At 44.5% G+C, this 27,812-nt stretch overlaps 1 protein-coding gene across 1 annotated transcript in view; it reads right to left on the reverse strand.

Moving 5' to 3' along the window:
• The window catches only part of LOC109917574 (nuclear factor NF-kappa-B p100 subunit-like), a 37,566-nt gene extending 19,103 nt beyond the window's left edge, over positions 1-18,463 (reverse strand). The window contains exons 1-9 of the mRNA XM_048616305.1: positions 18,408-18,463; positions 18,257-18,320; positions 17,407-17,453; positions 16,120-16,218; positions 15,722-15,873; positions 14,783-14,916; positions 11,559-11,717; positions 7,608-7,712; positions 110-195 (exon numbers count right to left, since the gene is read on the reverse strand). Of these exons, the coding sequence (XP_048472262.1) occupies positions 110-195; positions 7,608-7,712; positions 11,559-11,717; positions 14,783-14,916; positions 15,722-15,873; positions 16,120-16,218; positions 17,407-17,453; positions 18,257-18,320; positions 18,408-18,461 (900 nt within the window). The 5' untranslated portion in view covers positions 18,462-18,463. The remainder of the gene's footprint in view (positions 1-109; positions 196-7,607; positions 7,713-11,558; positions 11,718-14,782; positions 14,917-15,721; positions 15,874-16,119; positions 16,219-17,406; positions 17,454-18,256; positions 18,321-18,407) is intronic.
• Positions 18,464-27,812: the final 9,349 nt, after the last annotated feature.

The raw sequence follows: 27,812 nt of genomic DNA on the forward strand, positions 1-27,812 counted from the left end.
AGTGTGAGGGAGAGTATAGCAGTGACAGAACATGCACAAAACCAGGGTACCCTGTAGCCGAATTGTTCACCAGGAGAGGGTTTCAATGAACTGCAGTGTTTTTATTTACCTGTCTGTGAACATCTGTAGGTCCAAAATCTCCGTAGGCCTCCCAACCATTGTCATCATCCTCGTAGAAACGCACCTGGATGTCATCTGGAAAGCAAAGTATTTTGGTATTGGATTTTCCGATAGGTAGCTTCAACACTGGAGGAGGGGAGGAGGAAGAGTGGTGGGCAACATACTCAGAATCGATTTCAACTCTTACCCTTTTTGCTGACAGTAGCGGAGGAACAAGGAGCTGGAGTAGGCCATTCAGCCCTCATGCCTTATCTGTCTTTTAATACAAACATGGCTGATCTCATCTTGGCCTCAAATCCACTTTCCTGCTCACTCTCCATAACCCTTCAGCCCATTACTAATTAAAAATGTGTTGATATCCCCCTTAAATTTACCCAATGTCCCAGCATCCACCACACTCTGAGGAAGTGAATTCCACAGATTCACAGCAGCATCAGAGGGGCAGGTGTAGCACTTCCTGAGGTTGCAGGGAAAAGTGCCGGGTGAGGTGGGGCTGGAGGGAAATGTGGAGCGGACAAGGGAGTCACGGAGAGAGTGGTTCCTCCAGAAGGCAGATAAGGGTGGGGAGGGAAAAATGTCTTTGGTGGTGGGGTCGGATTGCAGACGGCGGAAGTGTTGGAGGATGATGTGTTGGATCCGGAGGTTGATGGGGTGTTACGTGAGGACGAGGGGGATTCTGTTTTGGTTGTTATTGCGGGAGGGGGTGTGAAGGATGAGTTGCGGGAAATGCAGCAGACATGGTCGAGGGCGTTCTCGACCACTGAGGGGGGGAAGTTGCGGTCCTTGAAAAACGAGGACATCTGAGATGTACGGAAGTGGAATGCCTCATCCTGGGAGCAGATGCAGCGGAGGCGAAGGAATTGGGAATAGGGGATGGCATTTTTGCAGGAAGGTGGGTGGGAGGAGGTGTATTCTAGGTAGCTGTGGGAGTCGGTGGGCTTGAAATGGATATCGGTTTCTGGGTGGTTGCTGGAGATGGAGACAGAAAGCTCCAGGAAGGAGAGAGAGGTATCAGAGATGGTGCAGGTGAACTTAAGGTTGGGGTGGAAGGTGTTGGTGAAGTGGATGAACTGTTCGAGCTCCTCGTGGGAGCACAAGGCGGCGCCGATACAGTCATCAATGTAACGGAGGAAGAGGTGGGGTTTAGGGCCAGTGTAGGTACGGAAGAGGGATTGTTCCACGTAACCTACAAAGAGGCAGGCATAGCTTGGGCCCATGCGGGTACCCATGGCCATCCCCTTTGTCTGCAGGAAGTGGGAGGAATTGAAAGAGAAGTTGTTGAGGGTGAGGACGAGTTCGGCTAAGTGGATGAGGGTGTCAGTGGAGGGGGACTGGTTGGGCCTGTGGGACAGGAAGAAGCGGAGGGCCTTTAGGCCATCTGTATGGGGAATGCAGGTGTATAGGGACTGGACGTCCATGGTAAAGATGAGGTGTTGGGGACTGGGGAATTGGAAGTTCTGGAGGAGGTGGAGGGCATGGGTGGTGTCATGGACGTAGGTAGGGAGTTCCTGGACCAAGGGGGAGAAAATGGAGTCCAGATAGGTGGAGATAAGTTCGGTGGGGCAGGAGCAGGCGGAGATAATGGGTCGACCAGGGCAGTCAGGTTTGTGGATTTTGGGAAGGAGATAGAAGCGGGCGGTGCGGGGTTGGGGAACGATGAGGTTGGAGGCTGTGGGTGGGAGGTCACCTGAAGTGATGAGGTTGTGGATGGTTTGGGAGATGATGGTTTGGTTGTCGGGGGTGGGGTCATGATCAAGGGGGCGGTAGGAGGTGGTGTCGGAGAGTTGGACTTCACAAGGTTCAAAATCTCCCCTCCCCCATCGCATCCCAAAACCAGCCCAGCTCGTCCCCGCCTCCCTAACCTGTCCTTCCTCCCACCTATCCCCTCCTCCCACCTCAAGCCCCACCCCCATCTCCTACGTACTAACCTCATCCCGCCCCCTTGACCTGTCCGTCCTCCCTGGATTGACCTATCTCCTCCCTAACTCCCCACCTACACTCACCTTTACTGGCTCCATCCCCGTCTCTTTGACCGGTCTGTCTCCTCTCCACCTATCTTCTCCACTATCCATCTTCTATCCGCCTCCCCCTCTCTCCCTATTTATTTCAGAACCCCCTTCCCCTCCCCCATTTCTGAAGAAGGGTCTAGGCCCGAAACGTCAGCTTTCCTGCTCCTCTGATGCTGCTTGGCCTGCTGTGTTCATCCAGCTCTACAACTTGTTATCTCAGATTCTCCAGCATCTGCAGTTCCTACTTTCTCTCTCCACCGATTCACGATCCTTTGAGAGAGGTAATTTTTCCTCATATCTGTTTTAAATCTCCTACTCCCTTAGTCTAGAACCATCCCTCCGGTGCTGTCATGATGGGCCACTGAGCATTAGAACATCAGAGGCACAGTTTGCAGGCATTTGCAAAATGGGCTGCTTAGAGAGACAGTCAGTATGTGTCAAACACAAAGCACATCAGGGGAAATCGCATACAGCTCTTCAGTTTGAGTCACTGAGATGCTGAATGGAGGACATTGTGTGGATGTCCCCTGTGTGGATTTTCACAAGGATTTTGGTCACATTCTATAATCCGCAGCTAAATTCAAGGCCCAGGGAAGTGGGAACAAATTGGTTGAGACAGCCATTTCCGGACTGAAGAGTAGTAGTAGCTGCTTCCAGTAACTCTCCTCTCTCAGGGACAACCTCCATGTGCATAAGTGACACAGAAATGGAAATTGAGGGGAAATTTAGCCAAACTCTCAGGTAGTAACAACCTGTGGTTTTTGGGAACTATGAGGAAAAAGGCAAACATCGCCAGAAACGTACTATTGGATCTGCTCTCATGAGCTTCAGACCACACATTCCAGATCGTAATAACTTTAACAACACAATAAAAGCTTCCTCCTGTTCTAACTTACTAAGTCACTGTTTTACTTCTTCCAATAGAAACAGTTTCCCCTTATTCACTACATTACAACCAACCATGGATTTCAACACTTTGCTTAAATCACCTCATAATCCCTGGTGCTCAACATCTGAAATCAGTCATGATCCTGTGAAGAGCCTTCTGGCTCTAGAACCTTACCTGTTTCAATGAGATTGCCTCATTTAAATTCCAATGAGTATAGGTCCAACTTGCTCAACTTTTCCTAAACTTTCATCTAGGAATCAGTTCAGTGAACATTCCCTAAACTGCAAGTTTATTCCTCTTTAAAATGTACAAAGTACTCCAGAGTTCTGAAGGGATCATTGGACCCGAAATATGGACTCTGTTTCTCTCTCCACAGAGCTGTTCAGTTTCTCCATCCAGTCTTGTTTTTATTACAGTATTTTCGACGTGGTCTCACCAACATTCTCTCTCAGCCTAACCCAGCCACTGGGAAACCCATGCGTGTCGATTACTGTGCTGACACATGGCTTCCACTTCCAGAAGCTTCTGCCATACATTAAGCTCAGAATACACACAGCAGGAAAGAAAATAAGAGAGAATGTTGGGTCTTCCCAATGCCCCGTACAGTTGCATGGACTTCCCTACTTTTATATTCTATTCCCTTTGTAATAAAGGCCAACATGCCATTTGTCTTCCTAATTACTTGTTACACTTGTATTCCTTAATAATGAATTCTAGTATCTTGTTAATGATAGATTTTAAGCTAATCGACTTTAGTCTCCTGCTTTCTGTCTCACGCCTTTCTTGAATAGAGGTATTACATTGGTTTTCCAATCTGCAACCTTTCTAGAATCCAGGGAACTTTGAATTTTGGAAGGTTACCACCAATGCAGCCACTTTCTTCATGGTCCTAGAATACAGGATATCAGGTCCAGGAACTATAGCCTCATTAGCTTTCCTGGTCATTTTTCACTAGCGATACAATAACGTTTGAAGTTCCTTCCTCACATTTGTGTCTCAATTGTCTGCAATTATTGTGTGATACTTTTGCAGTTTTTACTGTGAATACAGATACAAAATACATGTACAAGGTCCCTGCCATTTTCTCATTTCCCATGATTAATTCCCCGGCTCATCTTCTCAAGAAACTATTCTTGTCTTAGCTCCCATTTTCATTATTATATATTTGGTGACATTCTTAGTGTCTGTTGTATATTTTTTGCTGGTTTTCTCTCATGTGTCAACCTCTCTCTATAATTCTTTCAGTCATCCTTTGCTGGTTTCTAAAATGTTCCTGATCTTCTGGCTACAACTAATATTCACAGCATTTTTTAAAAATTCATTTGTGGGATGTGGGCATCGCTGGCTGGCCAGCATTTCTTACCCATCCCTAGATGCCCTTGAGAGGGTGATGGTGAGCTGCCTTCTTGAACTGCTGCTGTCTGCCACCTGTAGGTTGGCCCACAATGCCATTAGGGATGGAATTCCAGGATTTTTACCCAGCGATAGTGAAGGAACAGCGATATATTTCCAAGTCAGGATGGTGAGTGGCTCGGTGAGGAACTTGGAGGTGGTGGTGTTCCCATGTGTCTGCTACCCTTGTCCTTCTAGATGGAAGTAGTCTTCGGTTTGGAAAGTGCTGTCTGAGGATCTTTGGTGAATTTCTGCAGTGCATCTTGTAGATTGCTCAGTATTGGTAGTACTGTACTTCCGTGGAGGAGGGAGTGGATGCTTGTGGATGTAGTGCCAGTCAAGCGAGCTGCTTTGTCCTGGATGGTGTGAAGCTTCTTGAACGTTGTTGGGGCTGCACTCATCCAGGCAAGTGGAGTCAGGAAGTGAGTTACTCGCCACAATGTTCCCAGCTTCTGGCCTGCTCTTATGGCCACTGTGTTTATGTGGTTAACACCATCATTAAATCATAGAATCGTTACAGTGCAGAGGAAGGCTATTCAGCCCATTGTGCCTGTACTGGCTCTCTGAGCATTTTAACTTTGTGCCAGTCTCCTACTGTTTTCCCATAATCCAAGATACTGTTTTTATTTTAATAATTAAATAATTTCCTCTTGAATGCCTCAATTGAATCTGGTTCCTCCACATTCCCAGACCCTAACTACTCACTGTGTGAAAATGTTTTCTGAGATATTGCATTTGCTTCTTTTACAAAACCCTTTAAAACTGTGCCCTATGGTTCTTGAGCCATTTATGAGCACAAACTGTCTCTCTCTGTCCAGACCCCTCAAAATTTTGAAAGCTATCCATAATGATTTTAATGAGATCAGCTAAGTTGACCTCATAGAATACGAGAATACATCACTTTACCCTTCTCCACATTGAACGTCATCTGACATTTATCCTCTCACTCCACCAACTTGTAATGTCCTTTTGGAGTTCTCACAGTTTATAATTCTTCCAAGTTTTCAGTTTATAAATCTCCCAAGTTTTGTGTCATTTGCACACTTTGAAATTCCCCACTGCATACCAAGATTCCAATCATTAATATTTATCAGGAAAACAAAGGCGCCTAAAGCCATCCCTAGGGAACTCCACTATAAACCCTCCTCCAGCCCAAAACAGACCCATTTACCATTACTCTTTGTTTCCTATCACTCGGTCAATTTTGCATCCACGTTGCTACTGTTGCTTTACTCCATGACCTATCACTTTCCTCAAGTCCGTTGTGTGGAACTGTATCAAATGCCTTTGCAAGTCCATAAATACGAGATCGACAGCATTACCCTTATCAACCTCTCTGTTACCTCTACAAAATCCTACAGCAAGTTAATGATACATAAGTTTCCCTTGACAAATCCACACTGACTCTTCCAAATCAATCCATCTTTTTCTCATGTGCCTATTAATTCTATCCCGAATAATTGTTTCTAGTCATTTCCCCACTAGCGAAGTTAGACTTCTTCAGGTACCTAGAGATGATGCATCCTTCAAGTTGAGTCTCTCTGCCTCAGTTTTGTTGAGAGTTAGGAAATCTCTCCTTAAGTGTGGGCCAGCACTTCTCTGTGAGAAGGATGCAAAGAGGCTGCAAAGGTGACTCAGTGATGAGGGTAGCTTGAAGAAGGTGGGACTGTTCTCCTTGAAAAGAGGGTGGCTGAGGGGACATTTGATTCAGCTGTTCAAAATCATGAGCAGGCTGGTAGAGTAAGTAGAAAGAGAAACTGTTCCCATTTGTAAAAGGAATATGAATGAGAAGGCATAGATTTAAATCCAAATCTCATGAAAATTAAGCAAAAAAATTGCAAAAGAAGCAAAGTGATGTGAAAAAAAAGTTACACAGTGAGTAGTTAGGGTATGGTATAGACTGCTTTAAATGTGGTGGAGGCAGGTTCAACTGAGGGATCGGAGAGGGACACTGGATCATTACTTGAATAAAAATAATATGCAAGGATATGGGGAAAAAGCAGAAAAATGGCACTCAGTAATAATACTCATTTGTAGAGCCAGATCACTTCTGTGATTCAATGATATATGGTATTGGTGTGACTACGTAGAGCACTGTGCACATTTGGTCACCATACACAGGGATATACTTACCTTAGAGGGGTAACAATGAAGGTTCACTAGATTCCCTGAAATGACAGGTTGTAATAGCAAATTAGTAGAATTGGCTAACTTCTCTGGAATTTAGGACACTAAGAAGTGATTATCATTGAAATACATAAGATTCAGAGAAGGTTTGACAGAGTAGATGCTGAGAGGCCGTGACCTTAGTGAATGGTAAAGGAAACATGAGGGACTGAATAGCTTACCTCTGCTTCTCATGTTGTGTTCAACAAAACCTGTTTTGTACTCCAAACCTTTAATAATAAAACCATGGAGCCTGTTCAATTTAAATAAAGTCTGCCCCTCACCTTATCAATTTGTCTCGTGACTATCAAGATGAGAAACAACTGACAATGTGTCCTGGAACTGACCATCAGGAACCACCTTAGTCAACTTCGCTCAGTAGGAAGCTCTGCCACTAACTGCAAAGAGAACCTTTCATCTCGCTGTTTTGAAACTAAGCTACCTGACCTATTCTAAACTGAGGACACAGTTTCTGCTTCACCACCCCCAGCAGTGTACTTTATGATTCGGAATAAATAGGATTCAATGGTACAGCTATACTGTGTGCAAAAGGTTTGCTGTGTGACAGCAGTTTCCAGTGTAAAAGTGCAGATCAAATTAGAGCCCTGTATTTTTATGCATGAGACACAGTGAAGGGAACATTGCTTGGACAGCTCCTCAGTACAAGAAACCTTGACCTTTTTCAGGACCATATGTCAGGATCTTACAGTTCCACTGTGGCATGTCTACCAATGAGTCAGCAATCAGACAACATAACCTCCACCAGCACCCCATGCTGGTACCTTCGCAGTGATTCCTGCTGTTAGCTGAAGGTGGGACTAAGCTCAACTTTGCTACATTTCCATAGTTTCCCAGCTGTCTAACGTCATAAAATTCTGATGCGAAGAACAGCCACTCTGATCACAGTCGGCTACTCCCTCATTCACGAAACAATGCCCACACCAAACCCGGCTAAATAAAGAGCATCTTTGCCCAAAATACTGAACACAAATGGGCTAATGCCTATTGTCCTTCGACCTGAAAAACCTTACCTTTCTGAACCTTGTCACACAAGAGGTAAATCTCATCCCCGCCTGTCACACAGCCTGACGTTTTGTCCATCCTGACAATCTTCAGATTGGAAGCATTTGGAGCCTCTGTCAAGTATACAAGATTGGAAAAAACAGCACGCTTAAAATTAAGTGAAAAATGGGCAAAGCAAGCTTCACACACATCTGGAAAACCATGAGAAATAAAAACCTGATGAAATGTCATCAACCTGAAACGCTAACTCTCCACAGATGTTACCCGACCTGCTGAGTCTTTGCAGCATTTGTTGTTTTTATTTACGATTTCCAGCAGCCACTATATTTTGCTGCTGGAAACGTTTTGACAGATTTAAACTCAACAAACCAGATGGATGAAAATCTGCTGCATGATCCCTAACACAGGGAATCATTCATTTTCATAAAAACGGGCCTGGTGCAATGCAGGGCTGGAAGTTCTGACTCTATCCTTGCACTCCCTGATCACTTTCATCAGTTACTATCTGCTGTCAGCAGTGAGAAGTGTCAGAGTGAGAATAGTAATAAAAGACATCTATCACGTCCTGTCTGTAAACTCAAATAAAATAGTGCAGAAATAACTGCAGGGAATTTCCCGTTCTCGAGTCTTTGCTATTTTAATTGAATGCGCAGGAAACACCAGGGGAAGTCCACTGGACAGTCTTCCCATACTCTGTTTGTTATTAGTCACAAAATGCCCAGACACGTACTGGCTCATGAACTTTTGCTATCTTTGGCTGTAGCTCTGAGACATCAGCTCATGAGTAGTCAGTCTACAAAATGACTGACGTCCACTAGTCACCTCCACCCTCCACAAGGGACCTGCAAATGGACCAGCTCATGGGACCTACCCAAAGCATGTTACCCACTGATTTCAGCACAGGAGCTTGAAGCACCACTCACCATGTTTCCCAGTCCTCACTATCAACACCACGTTGAACCTAGGCTTTCATATCTAACTGCCTTTAATCATTTCAATCTCACTCTCTCTCCATGTAAGATCCTCATAGCTCTCTACACGTCTGTCTACTATCACAATGGGACGCCCCAAGAAAAAGTCTATTATCTCAATCAGAGATTGCTTTCAGATTCTTCTGTCTCTTTACACCACCTGCATCTCCCATCAACTGAAATCATATCCTGTTCCCTACTATAAAATTGCGGCCTTTAAGACCTTTACATAAAGCAGGTTGCAAAATCAACATTGTTTATATGGTCACCATTAGACGACCTTTTAGTTCCAGATTTTTTTTTCTACTGAATTTGAACCCATACCCCCAGATCATTAGCCTGACATTCTGAGGAAGGGTCACTGAATCTGAAATGTTAACTCTGATTTCTTTCCACAAATGCTGCCAAATCTGCTGAGCTTTTCCTGAAACTTCTGCTTTTGTTTCTGATTTTCTGAGTTCTTTCAGTTTTCATCAGCCCGAGGTTCTGGATTACTAGACTTTACCACTATACCATTGTCTCTACGGGGAAGACCTGAGCAGAGTAACTTCCTTTATGTCAGCACTAGGATCTTCCAGAACCAACTGAGCTATGTCTCTTCAGAGTCCTCTGCCCTCAACCCCTCCAACCAAGGCTGGCTCATCCCCAGTCTGTCTCTGCTCCAGGCTGACACCCCAACACAAGACCCTGTGTTGTCTAATTGACTAATCTTTAGACTTTGATAGTCGTCAATCTAGGACTTGTTCTTACCAAGATATTCAGCCATGTGTCTATTGAACAATTTTCTAAAGCCTCCACTTTTCCCACTGACTAATACTGTCTCATAGACTCTGGCTGCTGAGCTCATCTGGAAACTCAATGGATTTTGCTGGGATTTCTCAATGACTCAAATATACTCTGCTTTCAGAGGCAGCTGCTGCCGATTGAAATATTTTCAGATGTTCATGTGAAAGTTTTCAGGTTTCTTTTTGCCTGTCTCACACAAACCCTTGACTGTCGCCTTAGCCCAAGGTCTGTATTTACAACATGTCTCAGCCTCAGCTTTTCCACTGTTACATCCAGCCCTCTACCAAGCTGCTTGTTTTCCCCTCAGCCACATCATGCACATTCTCTCTATCTCTCCTGCCAAATCCCCTTTCCACAATCCATCAAATTCTCAACTCACATCCAACCCTTCTCCTTAATCAGAAACAAACTCTGACTTGTCTGAAATGGATCACCTGAGGCCTTTAACCAAGCAGCTACTCTCAATGAGCTGCACTGGGCCACTACAGCCCTGTATACTTGCTGCAGGAACCTTTCTCACAGCCTTCAGATCTCTCCAAGGCCTTTCCAAGCCGAGGTTGCTAACTATCCAGATGTATATCCCCCTGCATCCTGCAGACAAAACAGCCTTACCATCTCCCCGGTGACTGAGCACGTAGAGTCTCTACACTGCTTCTACCCTCCAACAGGCCTGTCACCCTCCCCTCCCCCTCCTTAATCCACCTCCAATCCTCAAACTGCCTCCCTCTTTCCTCATTCCCTCCCTTTCTCCCTCTCCGGATTCACCCATTCCTTTCTCTTTCTCCCCCCCCATACCCTTCTCTCTTTTCTAATTCTCTGATCCCATCTCTCTCTTCTTATTTTCCCCTCTCCCCACTTCTCTCACTTCATTACTGCCTCTGTCTTACCTCATTCCTCCCTCTTTCTCTCATTCGACCCCCTCTCTGCCCTCATTCCTCTGTCTCTCTCTATTCTCTTGTCCCTCTAATTCTGTCTCCCTCTCCTTATTCCTCTCTCTTCCGCTCTCCTCATTCACCCTTCTCCCCATTCCCCTTCCATCACCTCATTCCCTGTCTCTCGCTCTCTCCTCATTTTCCCTGCAATGTCTATTCTCTGTTATAAAATTCTTAGTGAGATTTCTTTGTACAGTTACAATGAAATGTCAGTAACTGTCACAATAACAGATGCTGATTTAAAGATTTTCTTAAAAAAAAAGACCAATCATTTCACTTTCCAATCAGCAGTGAACTTTTTTTAAAAAGGAGTCATCTTTATAGCTTAATGGTCAGACATACTCCCACTGGCGAGCACGCTGACGAACTGGGCTCTGGTGATTTACAGAGTCTTGGGCATGGAGGCCAGGTTAGCAGCCACTCTTTACACTGGCCTCAGGGGTCCCCTGACGGTACAGTGATGGTAGGCCATTCATGTCGGTCCAGGTGGAGCAGTGTTCAGTCGCGGTGACCAGCCATCACTCATTAATCGCAGACTTTTCCTGCTCATCAATCCCCAGCTGCCTGATGGGAAATGCCCCCAGAGTTCGCCCCCAAAGGGTCAATCTGGGTGGGTGACCCCCTTCCAGTCCCCAGCGTGGAATGGCTCAACAGCAAGGACTTGTGTTCAACGCAGGCTCCCAGGCACTTGTGGGATCTGATAGAAAAGTGAAGGACCCCTAAAGCTAACCCTTGGTTTACTCTCACGTCCATTCCAATGGACAGTGTGGCCCTGCCAATGAAGCCTTGCCCTGTGTGAAAATAGGCAACTCACTGGTTGCCCCACAATCCAGGGGCAGATTGTTGGTCACCTGACCCCTCCCCTCCCCACACTCCACCCAAGTGTGACCCATTGACCTGGAATCATCCAGTGGCCAACAAAGCCTTTCCCAGCCATTGTAAACACTGCGCTAATTGATTGTGAATCTTCCAGAGCTCTCTCTGCATCAGTTCACAGCAGCTCTTGGGACAAACACCCTCCTCATGTATGAAATAACTTTGTGATTGAAGTAAAATTGAAACATTATGGACAAACACACATTCCTTCAGGCTGCACACATTTTAACTGTTAGACCGAGCAGTGTTTTCTGACTTGAACAGGACTGACCTTACTGGTCACACTGTTGCTCCCCCATACCCCCACGCATTGTTAAACCCCTCCACACACTGTTGTCCCCCCTACACATATACAACACGCAGCGTCACCCCCACACACTGTCCCGTTACTTACTGCTGTCAAAGATGGGGTCAGAGATGACAGGTTCAAGTGGCCGTGTATACATGCCATCACTGTCAGGGAGGTAAGCTGTGAACTGTAGCCTCACAACGCTCAGATCCATCTCCTTGGCTAATTGCTCAGACTCTTGGCGAAACTGCTGTGCTTCTTGAGCTGGTTTTGAAGAGAGTCCTTGTTGGTTATTAATACCCTCACATAACCGTACATGAAACTCTCCGTATCAGGGCTGTGTAACCCTGCTGCCCCACAGTAACTGATGCACTGTCTTTCCAGTCATAATACAATCGAGAATAAAAACAGTTTCCAGGAAATTAATCCTAATTCCTGTGAGAATCTATCTTCATTCATCAGTACCTGCCAAATTAACAATTACAATGTCAATTTTTTAGTGGCTTGGTGTGTCTGATTGGCAGAAACTTGTGTTCCATTCTGTTCATGTATAGGAACATAGGATTTAGGAGCAGGAGTAGGCCCTTTGGCCTCTCAAGACTGCTGATCTGTTCAATAAGATCATGGTTGATCTGGTTATGGTCCGCGCCCATTACTAGTGACTCCCTTATGGATCAAAAGTGAATTGCACAGACTAACGTTCCTTTGATAGAAAAACATTCTCCTCATTTCTGTCTTAAATGGGAGACCTCTCATATTTAAACCATGTCCTCTAGTCCCCACTTCTCGAACTTTGGGGGATGGCGGGGGGGGGGGGGGGGGGGGATTGGAGGGGCTCTTTCTCTCAGAATCCACCCTGTTAAGCCCCATCAGGCCTGTAGGCCAATTGCTTGTTTTGTGAGATTGTAAATGTCAGCAGTTTATTAACGGCTGTCAGGATGAGGATGCTAAATACCCAAGACAGAGGCCGTTCAGCCCTTCTGGCAGCTCCTCCCATGTTCCAATCTTCCAAGTTCCTGATCATGCAGCAGACCCAGTCCAGAACTTGGGTTTTACATGGCTGTTCCCAGGTCTCTTTCTCCTGGAGACCTGCCCTGCACAAAGAACTTCACCAAGATGCCAAACCTCATCTCACGGTGTCTCAAACTGAGGCTTTCAAATTCCTGGAGCTTTCTGCTCATGACCAATGCATTGCAGGAGCCAGGTCAATGTGCAACGTTAGATTGGACAGTGGCTGAAGTAAAACCAGATTGGTTAGAAGATGGGAACTAAGTGTGTTTCAAATGTGATTGAAATGATTAACTTGTGGACATTACAAACACCGGTTAGACATAAAGCGCCTTCTTTTGTGCTGTTGAATATAACTGATTTGGAACATAGGAATAGGTGTAGGCTATTCAGCCCATCAAGCCTACCCCACCATTCTGGATGAGGGTTGATCATCTCCTCGTGCTATCTGCAAATCCCATGATATCATTTGACTCCAGAAACCTATTGATTCCTGTCTTGAGCCTGCTCAATAATTGAGCTTCCACATCCCTGTGGGATAGAGAATTGCAAAAATTCACCACAATGTGCGCAAAGAAATTCTTCCTCATCTTGATTTTCTATGGCCTGGTTCATATGCTACGTCCTCTGGTTCTAAAGTCAACAGACCTCAGACAGATCCTGTCTGTTTATAACATTTTCTCATCAACCTGCTCAAAAATATCATTATTATATCATTATTATTATTTCAAAAAGGCATTCGACAAGGTGCCACACAAAAGGCCACTGCATAAGACAAAAGGTGCTCAGTGTTACAGGCACTGTATTAGCGTGAATAGAGGATTGGTTATCAGGAAGCAAAGAGTGGGGATAAATAGGTGCTTTTCTGTTGACGATTAGTGACTAGTGGTGTGCCTGAGGGATTAGTGTTGGAACTGCAATTGTTTACCATTTACATCGATGATCTGCAGTTGGGGACCACATATAGTGTGTCAATGTTTGCAGATGACACGAAGATGAGTGGTAGATCAAAGTGTGCAGAGGGCTCTGAAAGTCTGCAGAGGGATATAGATAGTCTAAGTGAGTGGTCAAAGGTCTGGCAGATGGAGTACAATGTTGATAAATGTGAAGTCATCCATTTTGGTAGGAATAATAGCAAAAAATAGGTAAAAAATTGTGCAGAGGGACCTGGGTGTCCTTGTGCATGAAGCTCAGAAGGTTGGTTTGCAGGTACAACAGGTAATTAAGAAGGCAAATGGAACTTTGTCCTTCATTGCTGGACGGATGGAGTTTAAAAAGAGGGAGCTTATGTTGCAGCTGTATAGGGTGCTGGTGAGGCCACACCTGGAGTACTGTGTGCAGTTTTGGTCTCCTTACTTGAGAAAGGATGTACTGGCACTGGAGGGGGTGCAGAGGAGATTCACTAGGTTGATTCCAGAGTTGAGAGGGTTGACTTATGAGGAGAGACTGAGCAGACTGGGATTATATTCATTGGAATTTAAAAGAATGAGGGGCGATATTATAGAAACACATAAAATTATGAAGGGAATAGGTAAGATAGAAGCGGGGAAGTTGTTTCCACAGGCAGGTGAAACTAGAACAAGAGGACATAGCCTCAAAATTAGTGGGAGCAGATTTAGGACTGAATTAAGGAGGAACTTCTTCACCCATAGGGTTATGAACCTGTGGAATTCCCTGCCCAGTGAAGTAGTTGAGGCTTCCTCATTGAATGTTTTTAAAGCTAAGATAGATAATTTTTTGAAAAGTAAAGGAATTAAGGGTTATGGTGAGAGGATGGGTAGGTCGAACTGAGTCTATGAAAAGATCAGTCATGATCTTATTGAATGGCGGAGTGAGCTCGAAGGGCCAGATGGCCTACTCCTGCTCCTGGTTCTTATGTTCTTATGTACACCTCTGGAACAGGTGGGACATAAAGCCAGGCCTTCTGGCTTAGAGGTAGAGACACTACCACAGCACAAGAGCCCTCCTGTCTATATCTGTCTCGGCACACAGAGTAAGAATATGTCTGCCTACGAACCATGGGCTTGCTGCACCAGCCTCTCGAGTGCTCCACAATCACTGGGACTGACCATCTCCCGAATGCTCCTGACTCTCCTCCGTACCTCATCAACTCAGCTCCATAGAAGTCAATGTTCAAATGGTAGCACCATGCTCACATTTTCCCAGTGCACTTCTTCTTGCCTTATTTGTTGCTTTTATTCTCAGAGTCTACTGCAAAGATCCTCACAAATAAAAGGGCAGCTACAGAAAGCAGAGCTCCAAACAATCCCTGCGGTTATGTCAAAATGGGTTCTCTATGTTCCCACAGCAGCCATCCTCACCTGACAGAATGGCCTTGTTCAGAAAATTTTTTCTGTCCAAAGGATTGCGCTGGTATGTCTCGTTAAATAACCTGTCAAACAGAACATCCGGAACATTCTTCTTTGTGACGTGCAGAATGCCCAGATTAGTAAACCTAGAGAACGAGGATACAGAGGATTAGTCTCCTGAACTATACACATCTATGGGTTCTGCTTTCTGCTTTCCTCCTTGCTACATTCTCCAAACACTCTTTAAAGTTTAATGTAGTCAAATTTGTTAAAAAGCCACAAATGTTAGATGGATAGGAAGATGCAAGGAGGACAAAAAGGATCTGCAGAGAAATATAGGCAGCTTAAGTGAGTGAACAGAAATTTGGTTGATAGAGTATAATGCGGGGAAAATGCAAGACTTTCCACTTGGGTAGGAAGAAAAGAAAAGTGGAATGTTGTTTAAGTGGAGAGAGACTTCAGACAGCTGAGGTGCAGAGCAATCTGAGTTACATTCTATGTAGACATATAGACATTCACAGCACAGGAGAGCATTTGACCCATCCTGTCTGTGTTGGCCAAAGATCAGACTACACTAATCCCATATTTCAGCTTTGGGCCTCTAGCCCTGGAGGATATGGCAATGCAAGTGAGTAAATAAATACTGCTTAAATCTAGAACCAGGGGAAAATGTCAAAATACGGCAATTAAAATCAAGGTGACAAGAACTCTCAGAGGATTCTTAATGTTTGGATTATGTTACTGTGGTGACTATACTTCAAAAGAATTTGTGAAACACCTTGGTCCATAAATCTTGAATGGTGTTATATAAATTCGAGTTCTTCCTTTCTGGATTTATTTCATCCTTGTCCAACTATGAAAGCTGAAGTGACCTGTTACGCTGGGTCTTAGTGCATTTCATCTGCAGAATGCAGGTTGTGATGGAATGAGTCTCAGTGCGTGTGAACTTACTGTGCAGTCATGTCCTTGGGACCCACTTGTACGATACAGACTCCATCATCGGTGCATTGTTTCCCAACCAGGCTGTGAGCATGTAGTTTGGGAGGGTCTTTGGCTGTCACTAGCTGCACTACAATCTTTGCATTACCAGTGTAATTGAAAATCTAAGGGAAAATTAAACATATAAATCAGTTAAAAGACATTGCTCTAACCCATGCCCTCCCCTCAATGCTCCTCACACAGTGACCTTTGCCCCCTCTAAATGATTCTCACACACTCTCCAAACATGCCTTACGTACTCTCTGACCTTAGCTCCCTCTAAACAATCCTCACACTATGACCTTTGCCTGCTGTAAAAGCTCCCCTCATGCTCTGACTTCTATCTTCTCAATGCCCCCTCATGTTCTGACCTTTATGGTTGGGTACGTCTTGCGATTTTTTTCACTGGATGCTCCAGGCAGGCCTCCGTGTGAAGGGCCTTCACAGCCATAACGGAATCGGAATCCCCTCTGCATCAAACACATGGCACATTGTCACACAGAGCAGACTATCAAAGTTCACCAATGACATGACGCTTGGAAACAAAAACACAAATTACTGGAAAAACTTGGCAGATTTGGCAGCATCAGTAGAGAGAAAGCAAAGTTAATGTTTCGGCTCCAGCGACCCTTCTTCAGAAAGTGAAACATAGAAATGCAGAGAGACAGTGAGGAGGGCGGTAATAGACGTTAGGACAGGGACAGCTTGGTGAAATGGGCAGGCGTTAAATTTCTTGCAGAGAAGTGTGAAGTGAGATATTTTTGGTCAGAAGAACAGGGAAAGGCTGTAAAAAGAAGTGGCACAGTTTGAAGAGGGAGCAGGAAGAGAGAAACTTGGGGATAGGTGCACACCAATTACTGAAGGTTCCAGAACAAGTTGACAAGACTGGTCAAGAGCAAATATTTTTATACATATATGCAGAGTGTCCAAAAGCTAGGAAGTGATGCTGAACCATTAGAATTCACCAGGTCAGCCCCAGCTAGAATATTACAGCCAATTCTGCAGGCCAAGAACTTGGAGAGGGTGCAGAGGAGATTTATTTACTTTTTTTTATTCATTCACGGGATGAGGGCATCACTGGCAAGGCAGCATTTATTGCCTATCCCTGATTGCCCAGAGGGCAGCTCAGAGTAAACCACATTGCTTTGGATCTGGAGTCACATGTAGACCAGACCAGGTAAGGATGGCAGTTTCCTTCCCTAAAGGACATTAGTGAACCAGATGGGTTTTTCCAACAATCGACAATAGGTTCTTGGTCATCATTAGATTGTAATTAATTGAACTCAAATTCCACCATTTGCTGTGGCAGGATTCAAACCTGGGTCCCCAGAACAGGTATCTAGGTCTCTGGATTAACAGCCCAGTGACAATACCACTAGACCATCGCCTCCCCATTTATGAGGAAAGTACCATGGATGAGGAACCTCAGAGAGATTTGAGGAGCTGCAGTGGTTCCCTACTACGCACAGAAGTTTGTTTAGGTGTGGGCTGGGGGGGTTGATTTAAGAGAGGTTTTCAAATTATTCAAAGTTTTTGATCGAGTTGACAGGGAGAAACCATTGTGCATAACAGCCCATAACCAGAGGATACAGATTGAAATGAGCAAAAGATCCTGAGGGAATAGGATGATTTTCTGTGTTAGGAAGGGTTGGATTTACCTGTTTCGGTTGTTCTACGATGGTCAGGAAGGGGCCGGCTGCTGGATCTGGAAGACAAGAGGAGTCACTGCTTCATCAAGGCTTTCACTCTTGGGCTTGCTCCTAATCCCCTCAATTCCCCAAACCCCAGTCAATCAGTATCACTGATTTACAAAGTCTGTGACCACCCGATCTTCCACACTACATCCCACCCCCTTCAAAGCTTCCTAATCCACATCCTGCTACAGTGATTATAACAAGGTCAGCCGGTTGGATCTCATAGAATACGAGTTCCCTGATTGGACTAAATTGATAGCTCCAATCAGAGAGTCCTAGCTGACAGTTAAGGAGTGTCAGTGGTTCTGTTCACTGAGAACTGGTTCTGACATAGCTGGAGCAGTGTAAAGGACTCTCCACGTATAAATAAAGAGTGATGTGTTGATGGGATACCGGCCTCTGTGGAGTTATTTCACCAGCCCTCACAGAATGCAGACCTCATGCCCTACACCAACTCAAAATACAGACCCCGCCCTCTACACCCAGAGTCCAGGACCCCGCCACATTCAAAATACAGACCCCCACCTATACACTGAAAATACACCCCCCAACACTGAACATACACCCAAATACCCCCACACCCAAAAAGTGACTGCTATAATCACTACCCCCAGTTTACACCTCCCATGCCCACCATACACTGAACACAGGCCTAGGCTTCTAGAACATTGTACTGGCTGGTATAGATTCCACCCTGGTACAGATGCTGGACTGAGGCTCATTTTGGAATTTGGACACACAGCTCACCGCTTCCTCACTGCCTCCACCACACCACACCCCACCCCACCCCACCCCCACCCCCATACCCACTTACATGAGCTGAGTGCAGCCTCAGTGTTCAGTAGGTTGAGGTCCAGTTGTCCAAAATCATTGCCACCCTGAGAATGAAGATAGTGATCAGAGTCAGCAATGTACTGGCTGAAGAGGCAGAGCTGAATTCATTTCAAACACAGGGCTGTACTTACATCTCGCGTTCCCAGACTGTACGTATCATCCATCCTGAAAACAACACAGAGCATTACTGTCACTGGAACGCTGCACCAACCTGCTCACACTCAGACACCCAGCACGCTGCCATTGTAAACGCTAGACAACAAACCAAACAGGAACCCAGACAAGACATTTCCATCAGCTCCTGTAGCCTCACCAGTCTAGACACACCCCAGCCCGTCACTGACTTGCCAAATATTGCACCCCTTGCCCCAGTGACCAGCCCTTGAAGCCCCCACTCAGGTGACTTCCCCAAGCACTAACCCTGCCCTTAATGCACTCGCTGAAGTTTGTCAATACCAACAATGCAGTGTTGGAAGAGCAAATTCCCTCAGCACTGACCCTCTGACGGTGCGGCGCTCCCTCAGCGCTGGCCCCCCGACAGTGCGGCACTCCCTCAGGAATTTCTGAAGGCTTTCCTGATGCCACTGTGAGTTTGATAAGGAAATATTCACATGGCCAATAACATTCTCACAGTTAGGAGATCAAATCTGATTCGAATAGATTGAGGCTTTAGTGTTCCATCTTGTCAATAGACACCTCAAAACCACCTCCTGCTGTGCTGTGCCTGTAAATTTTATACGTTCATTGTTGTGTTCATTATAATATTAGATATAATATAAAACATTTAATTTAATATGTATCTCTCACCTGTATGGTGAGACAAAGCAGCATTGCATGAAAAAATGATATTTAACCTGTCCCTGCCTTTGCTCAGCAGGTCCTGAAACTTTCACCTCTGCTTTCCTCGCATCTACACTCAATTTTTCCAGTGGCCAGAGGCTGCCTCCCCACCATGTACAGAATCGCAGAATTGTTATGCTGAAGAAATACGTCATTTGTCCCATCATGTCTCTATCAGTTCGTCAAATCATCTTCATCCTGTGCCAATCTCCTGCCTTTTCCCCAAATCCCTGTACGGGTCATTCTACTATAACTCGTGTTTTGTTAATGTGAATTGGCTGTAATGTGATTGATAAATAGTGGACGCTGTTTGGATAACACAAACTTTCTGCTGTTACAGGTATAGCAATTTCCCTATAATGCAACTTTCTACGGCGATTTTCTATAGCACAAGGTCACACAAGAATGCAATTATCATGTTATAGGAGAACTACCTGTACATTATTTCTGTCCAAGTAAACATCCAATGCCCTTTTGAACGCCTTGATTGAATTTGCCTCCACCACATTTCCAGGCAATGTATTCCAGACCCTAACTATCGCTGTGTGAAAATGTTTTCTGAGAAATGTCATTTTCTTACATCACCCTTGCTTCTTTTGCACATCACTTTCCATCTATGTCCTCTCATTCTTGTTCCTTTTGAGAGTGTGACAGTTTCTCCCTGCCTACTCTATCCAGTCTGCTGATGATTTTGAAAATCTCAATCCGATCTCCTCTTAGCTTTATTCTCTCCAAATTCTTCAATCTATCCTCATCACTGAAGTTTCTCATTCTTGGAACTATTCTTGTAAACACCCTCCTTAAACTTCAGCTCAATCAGAATACTGGTCACTGTGTAAATTCAGCTCATTCAGAATACTGCTCACTGTGTCCCAAATCATACTGTGCCCCATTCATCCATTAGCCCCTACTCACTAACCAGATTGCCTCTCAGCTCACCAATTCTAAAATTCGAGTTCTTCCTTTCAAATGCCCCCAGGCCCCACCCTTCCCTATCTTAGGGAACTCCTCCAGGCCCATGATGCTCTGAGATCACTGCTAATTTCTAATTCTGGCCTCTTGTACATTCTCCATTTTCCTTGTTCTGCTTTTGGTGGTTGTGCCTTCAGATGCCTGGGCCCCAAACTCTAGGAACCTCTGTCAACCTCGCTACTTCCTTAAAAGATGCTCTTTATAAAACCTACCTCTTTACTGTTTTACTATTTCCTTAGGCAGCTCGATGTCAGTTTGTCTTTGATAATGTTTCCTGTGAAGTGACTGAGGATACAAGCTGTTTGTGAACTGAACCTCACTGATTTTGTTCCAAATCAGTCCTCATCATTTGAAAGATTGCACCCAAGCTGCAGTTGTGATTATGACTGACTGTTGGTTGCTTCCTATTGGCATTCGGTTGGCTGAAACCCCTGACAGGTGGATGAGGGGGTGGGAGTTCAGTCCTCAAGACTACTAAGACAGGCTCTCACACTGTCCCACGTTTGTAACTTGCAGTGTTCCAAAGAGGTAGTGACTATGCTGAATAGTGGCAAGCGTGGGAGCAGGAACATTGAATGTAAAAAGAAGAGAACAGGATTCTTTCTAAATGGTGAACAGCTACAAACATGAGAGGCCATAGAGTGATAGAGTTTACAGCATAGAAACAGGCCCTTCAGCCCACTGTGTGTTTGCCAACCGACAACATCAAACTACACTAATCCCATTTATCTAGACTTGATCCATTGCTTATTATGCCCTTGCATTTTAAATGCTCATCCATATGCTTCTCAAATATTATGAGAGTACCTGCCTCCACCACCCCCTCAGACAGCATGTCCTGTATTTCTACCCCTTCTCGGTGAAAAAGAAATTTTCTCAGACTGCCTGTAAACAACTTACTCCTCACTTTAAACTTGCACCCTCTGGTCACATGTCTGCCATAGGATAAGAGATTCTTATGATTTACTCTGTCTATGTCTCTCATAATTTTGTATACCTCAATCAGATTCCCCCCTCAGCCTCCTCTGCCCTGGGGAAAATAAACCCAGTCTATCCAGTCTCTCTTCATAACAGATTTTTCATCCCAGGTGACATCCTAGTGAATCTCCTCTGCCTCCTCTCCAGTGCAATGACATACTTTTGATAGTGTGGCAATTAAGAACTGCTCACAGTATTCCATCTGTGGCCTCACCAATAGTTTTATAACTTAGGGTTTGGCCATTCCCTGCCATATCCGAAATAGGATTCCTGACTGTTTCTTTAGTCTCGGTCACATCACTTGATTTTGAAAATGTATTAACTTTCTCCAAGCCCACCCCCTCCATTTACTGGTTTAAAGTTTACCACTCTGTTTGGCCTTCTCTCAAGGACATTGGTCCAAGATAAGTTCAGGTGGAGCCTGTTCCAATGGTACTAGGGGCAGGTTTTTACAGAGAGGGTGGTAAGTGCCTGGAATGTACCACAAGAGATGATGGAGGCGGGTACAATAGCAATGTTTGAGAGGCATCTTGACAGATACATGAATAGACAGGGAATAGAGGGATATGGACAGTATAGATGTAAAAGGTTTTAAGTTTCTAAAGGCATTACATGTTTTGGCGCAGTTTTTGTGGCCCAAATGGCCTATTCCTGTGTTGAACCGTTCTTTATACTTTGTATAGTTCCTGCCCCAATGCTGACACCAGTGCCCCACAAAATGGAATCCATCTTTCCCACACTTATGCTTTAGCCACATATTCAATTCCCTAATTTTCTTATCTCTTTGCCAATCCCTGCAGAGTTGGCTCTGGAGAGGAAAGGGTTAAAACCTAGAGCCAAGGAATAACTACAGAGCATGTTTGCAAGAAGAGATGTCACAGTGAAATCAGAGCACGTGGAACTGAATCGCGAGTCTGTTAGCTTCATAGAACCATAGAAAATAGGAGCAGACCATTTGTCCACACGAGCCTGCTCCACCATTCAACATGATCATAGTTGATCATCCAACTCTGTGGCCTGTTTCCACTTTCTCCCTCGACCCTTTGACCCCTTTAGCTGTAAGAACTTCCAGTAAGATGTCCTCTCTTACCACACCTTGTAAATAGTTGTGGCTAACTAAGAGAGTTAATGCTCAGACATAGGTGTGTTGACCTCACGTTGCTACATAGGGGCAGTGGTGACCAGTCCTAGGGAACTTGGGGCTAGTGGAAGTGCAGAGATGAGCAAGGAATGAGCACTCAGAAAAAGCAGAGTGTGGTCAACATCATTCTGGCATCCCATGGGCTGGAGCTCAAGCCAATCAATATCTCAGAGGGTCACAGACCATGTCATAACCTCAGTACTGAACATTAAATACAGACCATAGCTTTCTGTACATATCCCAACAGTAGGGGACACAGTGGGGCATTCCTTTGCTGAAGAAAGTAAATGGGAGGAGGAGTTTCACAGAGTCAACCAAGGAAAGTCAGCAACTATAGCCACAGTTAGTTGAAGAAATTCTGCCCTGTTTAGAAGGTTGGACGCAGGAACAAAATCTGATGCTAGTTGAATAACCAATGAAAGCAAACAATGCTTCAAATAATTAGACATGTAGCACTGTATCCACAACACCCAGATTATAATCTTCGACTAAGCTCTTCAAATGTGTGCAAAAATACATTTCACAGGGTCAGAAACATTGAAGCTTCAGGCAGGATGGAACATGCAGGGTCTGGAGCCAATTGTACACAATGTACATTGACAATGATGCATAGAGAAAATCTAGATGAACTTGACAGACTTAGTGAAGAAGTTCAAACCTCAGGAACGTTCTAGCAAGAGGTGTGTCAACAACTACAAGGAGTTAATCAAATGGAGTGTACATTTCAAATGCCAAGATGGCCAACAAAGATGGCTGCCACCTTCTGAGCACGTGCTGATGATGCTGGTGACTCTTGGCATTTGTTGTGAATCAGCAACAAGGTTGTGGCAGATCGCAGTCATCTCAAGGGGGATGTTCTTGGCTCAAATAAAAGGAAGCTTTTAGACAGTAGTGGGGCTGAAGCAGAGAAGCTCAATCCCAGATCAGGTTTGGTATCAGGAGGGTTTTAAAAGACTTAAAATGGCTATGATAGAGACCCAGAGAAAGGGTAAAGATGGTCGAGAAAACAAAAAAAAAACAGGAAACAATCAGTGAAGGAACCAGGAACCAGGAATTAAGAAGTTGGAAATGTAAAAATCTGAATTAAAAGGCTCCTTTCAGAGCTGTTAAGTGTCTCTGAAGAAAGCTGAACTTACAATAAAATGATCCTGTCCAACAACCAGGTTCACTCTCAACTGAGAATATTTCTAATGACTACAATGACAATACACTAAAGATGCTAACTTTCATCTGAAGTTAGTATTTGTTAAATGCCCCCGTTCTTGTCGTAGTAAAGGTAAGCATTTTACTTGGCCTCTTTGCACATTTTGTGGTATCCAGGAGTAGTGTTTATATACTTCATAGCCCTAATAAAAAGCCTCAAGAAAACAAAGCCCTCACCTCCAAAGTGGATAAAACCTGAGTTGAGAATTCAGTGCTTGTAAAGCTGATAACTGCTTTGAAAAATGTTCAAAGTTTACCGTCAAAAGGAACTTGCAGGTGGCGTCATTATAGCACTGGAGAAGGCCCAGGATGGACATGTCGCCCAGGTAGTGGGAGGGCAAGTTGAAGTGGTTCGCGACTGGAAGGTGTTGTCGTTTGTCGCGTACAGAACGCAGGTGCTCTACAAAGCGGTGTCTGAGCCTCCAATGTAGAGGAGGCCACATCAGGAGCAGCAGATGCAGTAGACCACACTGACAGATGTGCAGGTGAACCTCTGTCTAATGTGGAAGGTTTGTTTTGTGCCTTGAATGGAGGTGAGGGGGGGACGGTAGAGGCAGGTGTAGCACTTCCTGCAGTTGCAGGGAAAGGTGCCGGGGCGGGCAGGGGGGTGCGGTGAGTGATGGGGCTAGTGGGGAGTGTGGAGCAGACGAGGGAGTCGCGGAGAGAACGGTCCCTATGAAAGGCAGATAGGGGTGGGGAGGGAAATATATCTTTGGTGGTGGGGTCGGATTGTAGGTGGACAATATTGGTCTTGGAAGGAACCTGGACAGTAAATCGTTACATTACGAGGACGGTCACTGGACCAGAAATGTTAACCCTGATTTCTTTATATAGATGCTGCCAAGACTGCTGAGCTTTTCCAGCAATTTCTGCTTTTCTTTCCAGATCTATGACCACTTCCATCTCGTAGGACAAAGGCAGCAGATACATGGAAACACCACCACCTGCAAGTTCCCCTCCAAGCCACTCACCATCCTGACTTGGAAATGCATCACTGTTCCTTCAGTGTTGCTGGGTCAAAATCCTGGAATTTTTTTCCGAACAGCATTGTGGGTCGACCCACAGCAGATAAAATGCAGTGGTTCAAGAAGGCAGATCACCACCACCTTCTCAAGGGCAACAAGGGATGGGCAAGGAATACTGGTCCAGCCAGTGATATCCACATAAACTTTAGGAACCACATAACACGTGGCTGGATGGGTAAAGAGGCCTGTGATCTGATGTTGGATTAATTCAGCTGGCATGTTCTGAGTAGCAGCTGAGTGAAGCTTGAGCAAGGAGGAAATCCCCTGGGTTACCAGCAACAGGATGTGGATTCTGATCGAGCAGGAGTTTCCTATTGTTTGGCTGCACCCAACCTAATCTATACCTTTCACAACAAGCACGCAGGAAATGGTTTCACCAGAGACAGATTCACCTTTAGAGAAAAAGATCCTTTCGTCAGCAATCTTTACCTGAATTTTATATTAAACTCCATTTTTGTCATACTGAGCCATAAGGACCAGCTAAGCTCAACCCATTTATTCACCACCTTCTGGGCAGTAAAACTATCCTTCCTTGGGACAGAGAGACCTGCCCCCCAGCCCTCCAACAGAGTATTCAAAGCCACATTGCTATCCTGATGGATGTGGCTGTGTCAGTACATGTGTAGCTGGATATGTTGAAAGCCTGGAGACTGTTTAGTTACCACCTCCGCATGTGAAAACAAGACTAAGATATGGGGGAGTTTTTATCAAAAATTCTATTCTTACAAACCTCCTGGTTGTTCCAGGAAAAGTGTTGACAGCAATTGTCCCATTTGATAGAAACATGAAATTTATTTCGTAATATTTGCCTACACCCCCTCACCTACGTGTGTGAAAGTGATATCAGGGAAAGCAAATTCTACTCAGTCAGCTCACTGTTAGAGCCATGTCAATCTGTACATATTTTCCCCCAGCCTCTGGGTGTATTGGCATTGGGCTGCCCCAGTGTGAAATCTCCCAGACAGTGGGCTGGAAGGTGAATTCACTCTGTGTTTCCTTCTGGATGTGGCTGAGGGGAGGATGAATTCTTGACTTCAGGAGAATAATCCGTAACTGTTTCAAGAAACCTGGCCACCTACTTCAGCAACGTCATGCTGAAAGCTCCTGGCACATTCTATTCCAGAAACTCCCCTAGAAAACTCACATCTGCCCACCCACCACCAAGACCCCCTTAATCTCAGAATACCCCCATGACCTCCCTAATTTCATAACACCCTTCAGGACCCACCTTGAACTCAGAATCCCTGGCAATACCACTCTAAAACCCCAATCAGTCTGCCCTCCTCCCTCCCCTTTCACACACTCAGGCACGTGGAAGAGATTATTTACACATTAGGCCAATACAGAGTAGATGCTCAGGACATAACAACTGCATTCAGCATCATTTATTGATAGGGCTGTTCTCAATAAAGATTGAGACACATGGAAACATAAGAGTAGGAGCAGCAGTAGGCCAAATGGCCCACCAAGCCTGTTCCGCCATTAAACTAGGCTGTCGAATATTTTCCTGCACTAATCTCATATGCCTTGATGTTATTAGTCTCCAGGAACCTGTTAATTTCTTTCTTAAACATTCTACAACATTCGGAGGTAGAGAATTCAAAGATTCACCATTGTTCGAGTGAAGCAATTCCTCCTCATCTCAGTCTTAAATGTCCAGCTCTTCTCTGGAGACTCTTTCCCGCTGACTGATGACTATCTACACCTACCCTGTGAGCATTTTGTAAGTTTCAGTGTGATCACCTCACATTCTTTGAACCTCGAATGAATCTAGGTCCAGTTTCCTCATAAGACTGTCCCATCATTCCAAGCATTAATTTGGAGAATCTTTGCTGTACTCCTTCAATGGTACATTCTCCTTCCGATAAGAATACCAAATCAATACTCCAAGTGATATCTCTACAAGGCTCTGTATAACTGCAGCAAGACCTTTCTACTCCTGTACTCCAATATCCTTGAAATGAAAGGCAACACATTATTTGGCTTCCTAATTGCTCACTATATGCCAAATGGTAAATTTTAGTGGCTCACAGACAAGGACCCCCCTAATTCCTAATCTCTCACCATTTAAGAAATATTCTGCCTTTCTGTTTATTTCTATCAAAATGAAAAACTTCACACTCTTTCACGTTAGTCATCTTCTTAACCATTCAATTTGACTCCCCAAGTCCTCTTGAAGTCTCCTTGAATGCTCCTCATAACTTATATTCCCATCCAGTTTGATGTCATCAGAAAATTTGGAAATAATTCCAACTGGTCCCAATGTCTAATGTATGATTACAAGCAGTTATGAATCAAATACTACCACTGACTAGTAACAGCCTGCAATCCTGAAAATTCTGAACTTAACCCTGAGCTGTCCCCTGTCCTGGGAGTATTTGATGGGAATAGCATAGAGAGATCTTTACTTTCAGTTGCAAGGAGCTGAGGGATTTTTACTTTCCAGTTTAAAAGAGTAGAGGAGCCTTGACTCCATATCTAACATCATACAGTTCTTGTCCTAGGACTGTTTGATGGAGACAGTGTAGAGAGAGTTTTACTTACCATTTAAAAGAGTAGAGGAAGATTTACTCTGTATCTAAACCTGTGCATTCCCTATGCTTGGAGTGTTTTATTGGTGCATAGTAGAGTGAGCTTTACTTTTAGTTTAAAAGATTAGAGATTGCATTATGCTGCATCTAACCCCAAGGGAGCTTTAATTTCAGTTTAAAAGAGTAGAGTGTATTTTACTTTTAGATGACAAGAGTAGAGAAAGCTTTACTTTGTATCTCACCTCGTGCTAGCCATGTCCTGGGAAGTGTTTGTTGGGGATAGTTGAGGAAACTTTATTTTCCATTTATTTTTAGTTTAAATGAGTAGAGAGAGTTTTACTGTACATCTAACCCTGTGCTGTCTCTGTCCTGGGAGTGTTTGATGGGCAAAGTGTTGAGAAGACTTTAATTTCACTTTAGAAGAGCAGAGGAAGCTTCACTTTGTCTTTTAAAGAGTTGAGGAATTTTGTGGTCAGGGAATGTTTGTAGAGAGAGAAATCTTTGAGTCTCAGCTCACAACCTCAATAATTATTAACTCCATAAAAGAAAAAGGAAGAAAAGATGTCTCGTATTTCATAATCAGGAGAAGTTACAATACCAAGAATTTCAATAATTTTTGATCATTGGGTTGTTGTTTTAAAATGGGCTGAGTCAATGCAGCTGAAAGATTCTTTCCCTCTAATGGTCACGAACAGTAGCTGCTGCCTCCTGAAGTTGTTGCATCTGCTGTCAGTAATTCAATCGATCAAACTGAATAGCTTCCCATCCCACACTTTCACTGATAACAAGGTGTAGAGCTGGATATACACAGCAGGCCAAGCAGCATCAGAGGAGCAGGAAAGCTGA

The sequence above is a fragment of the Rhincodon typus genome, chromosome 34 (genome assembly GCF_021869965.1).
Source record: "Rhincodon typus isolate 14 chromosome 34, sRhiTyp1.1, whole genome shotgun sequence".
Classification (NCBI taxonomy): Eukaryota; Metazoa; Chordata; class Chondrichthyes; order Orectolobiformes; family Rhincodontidae; genus Rhincodon; species Rhincodon typus.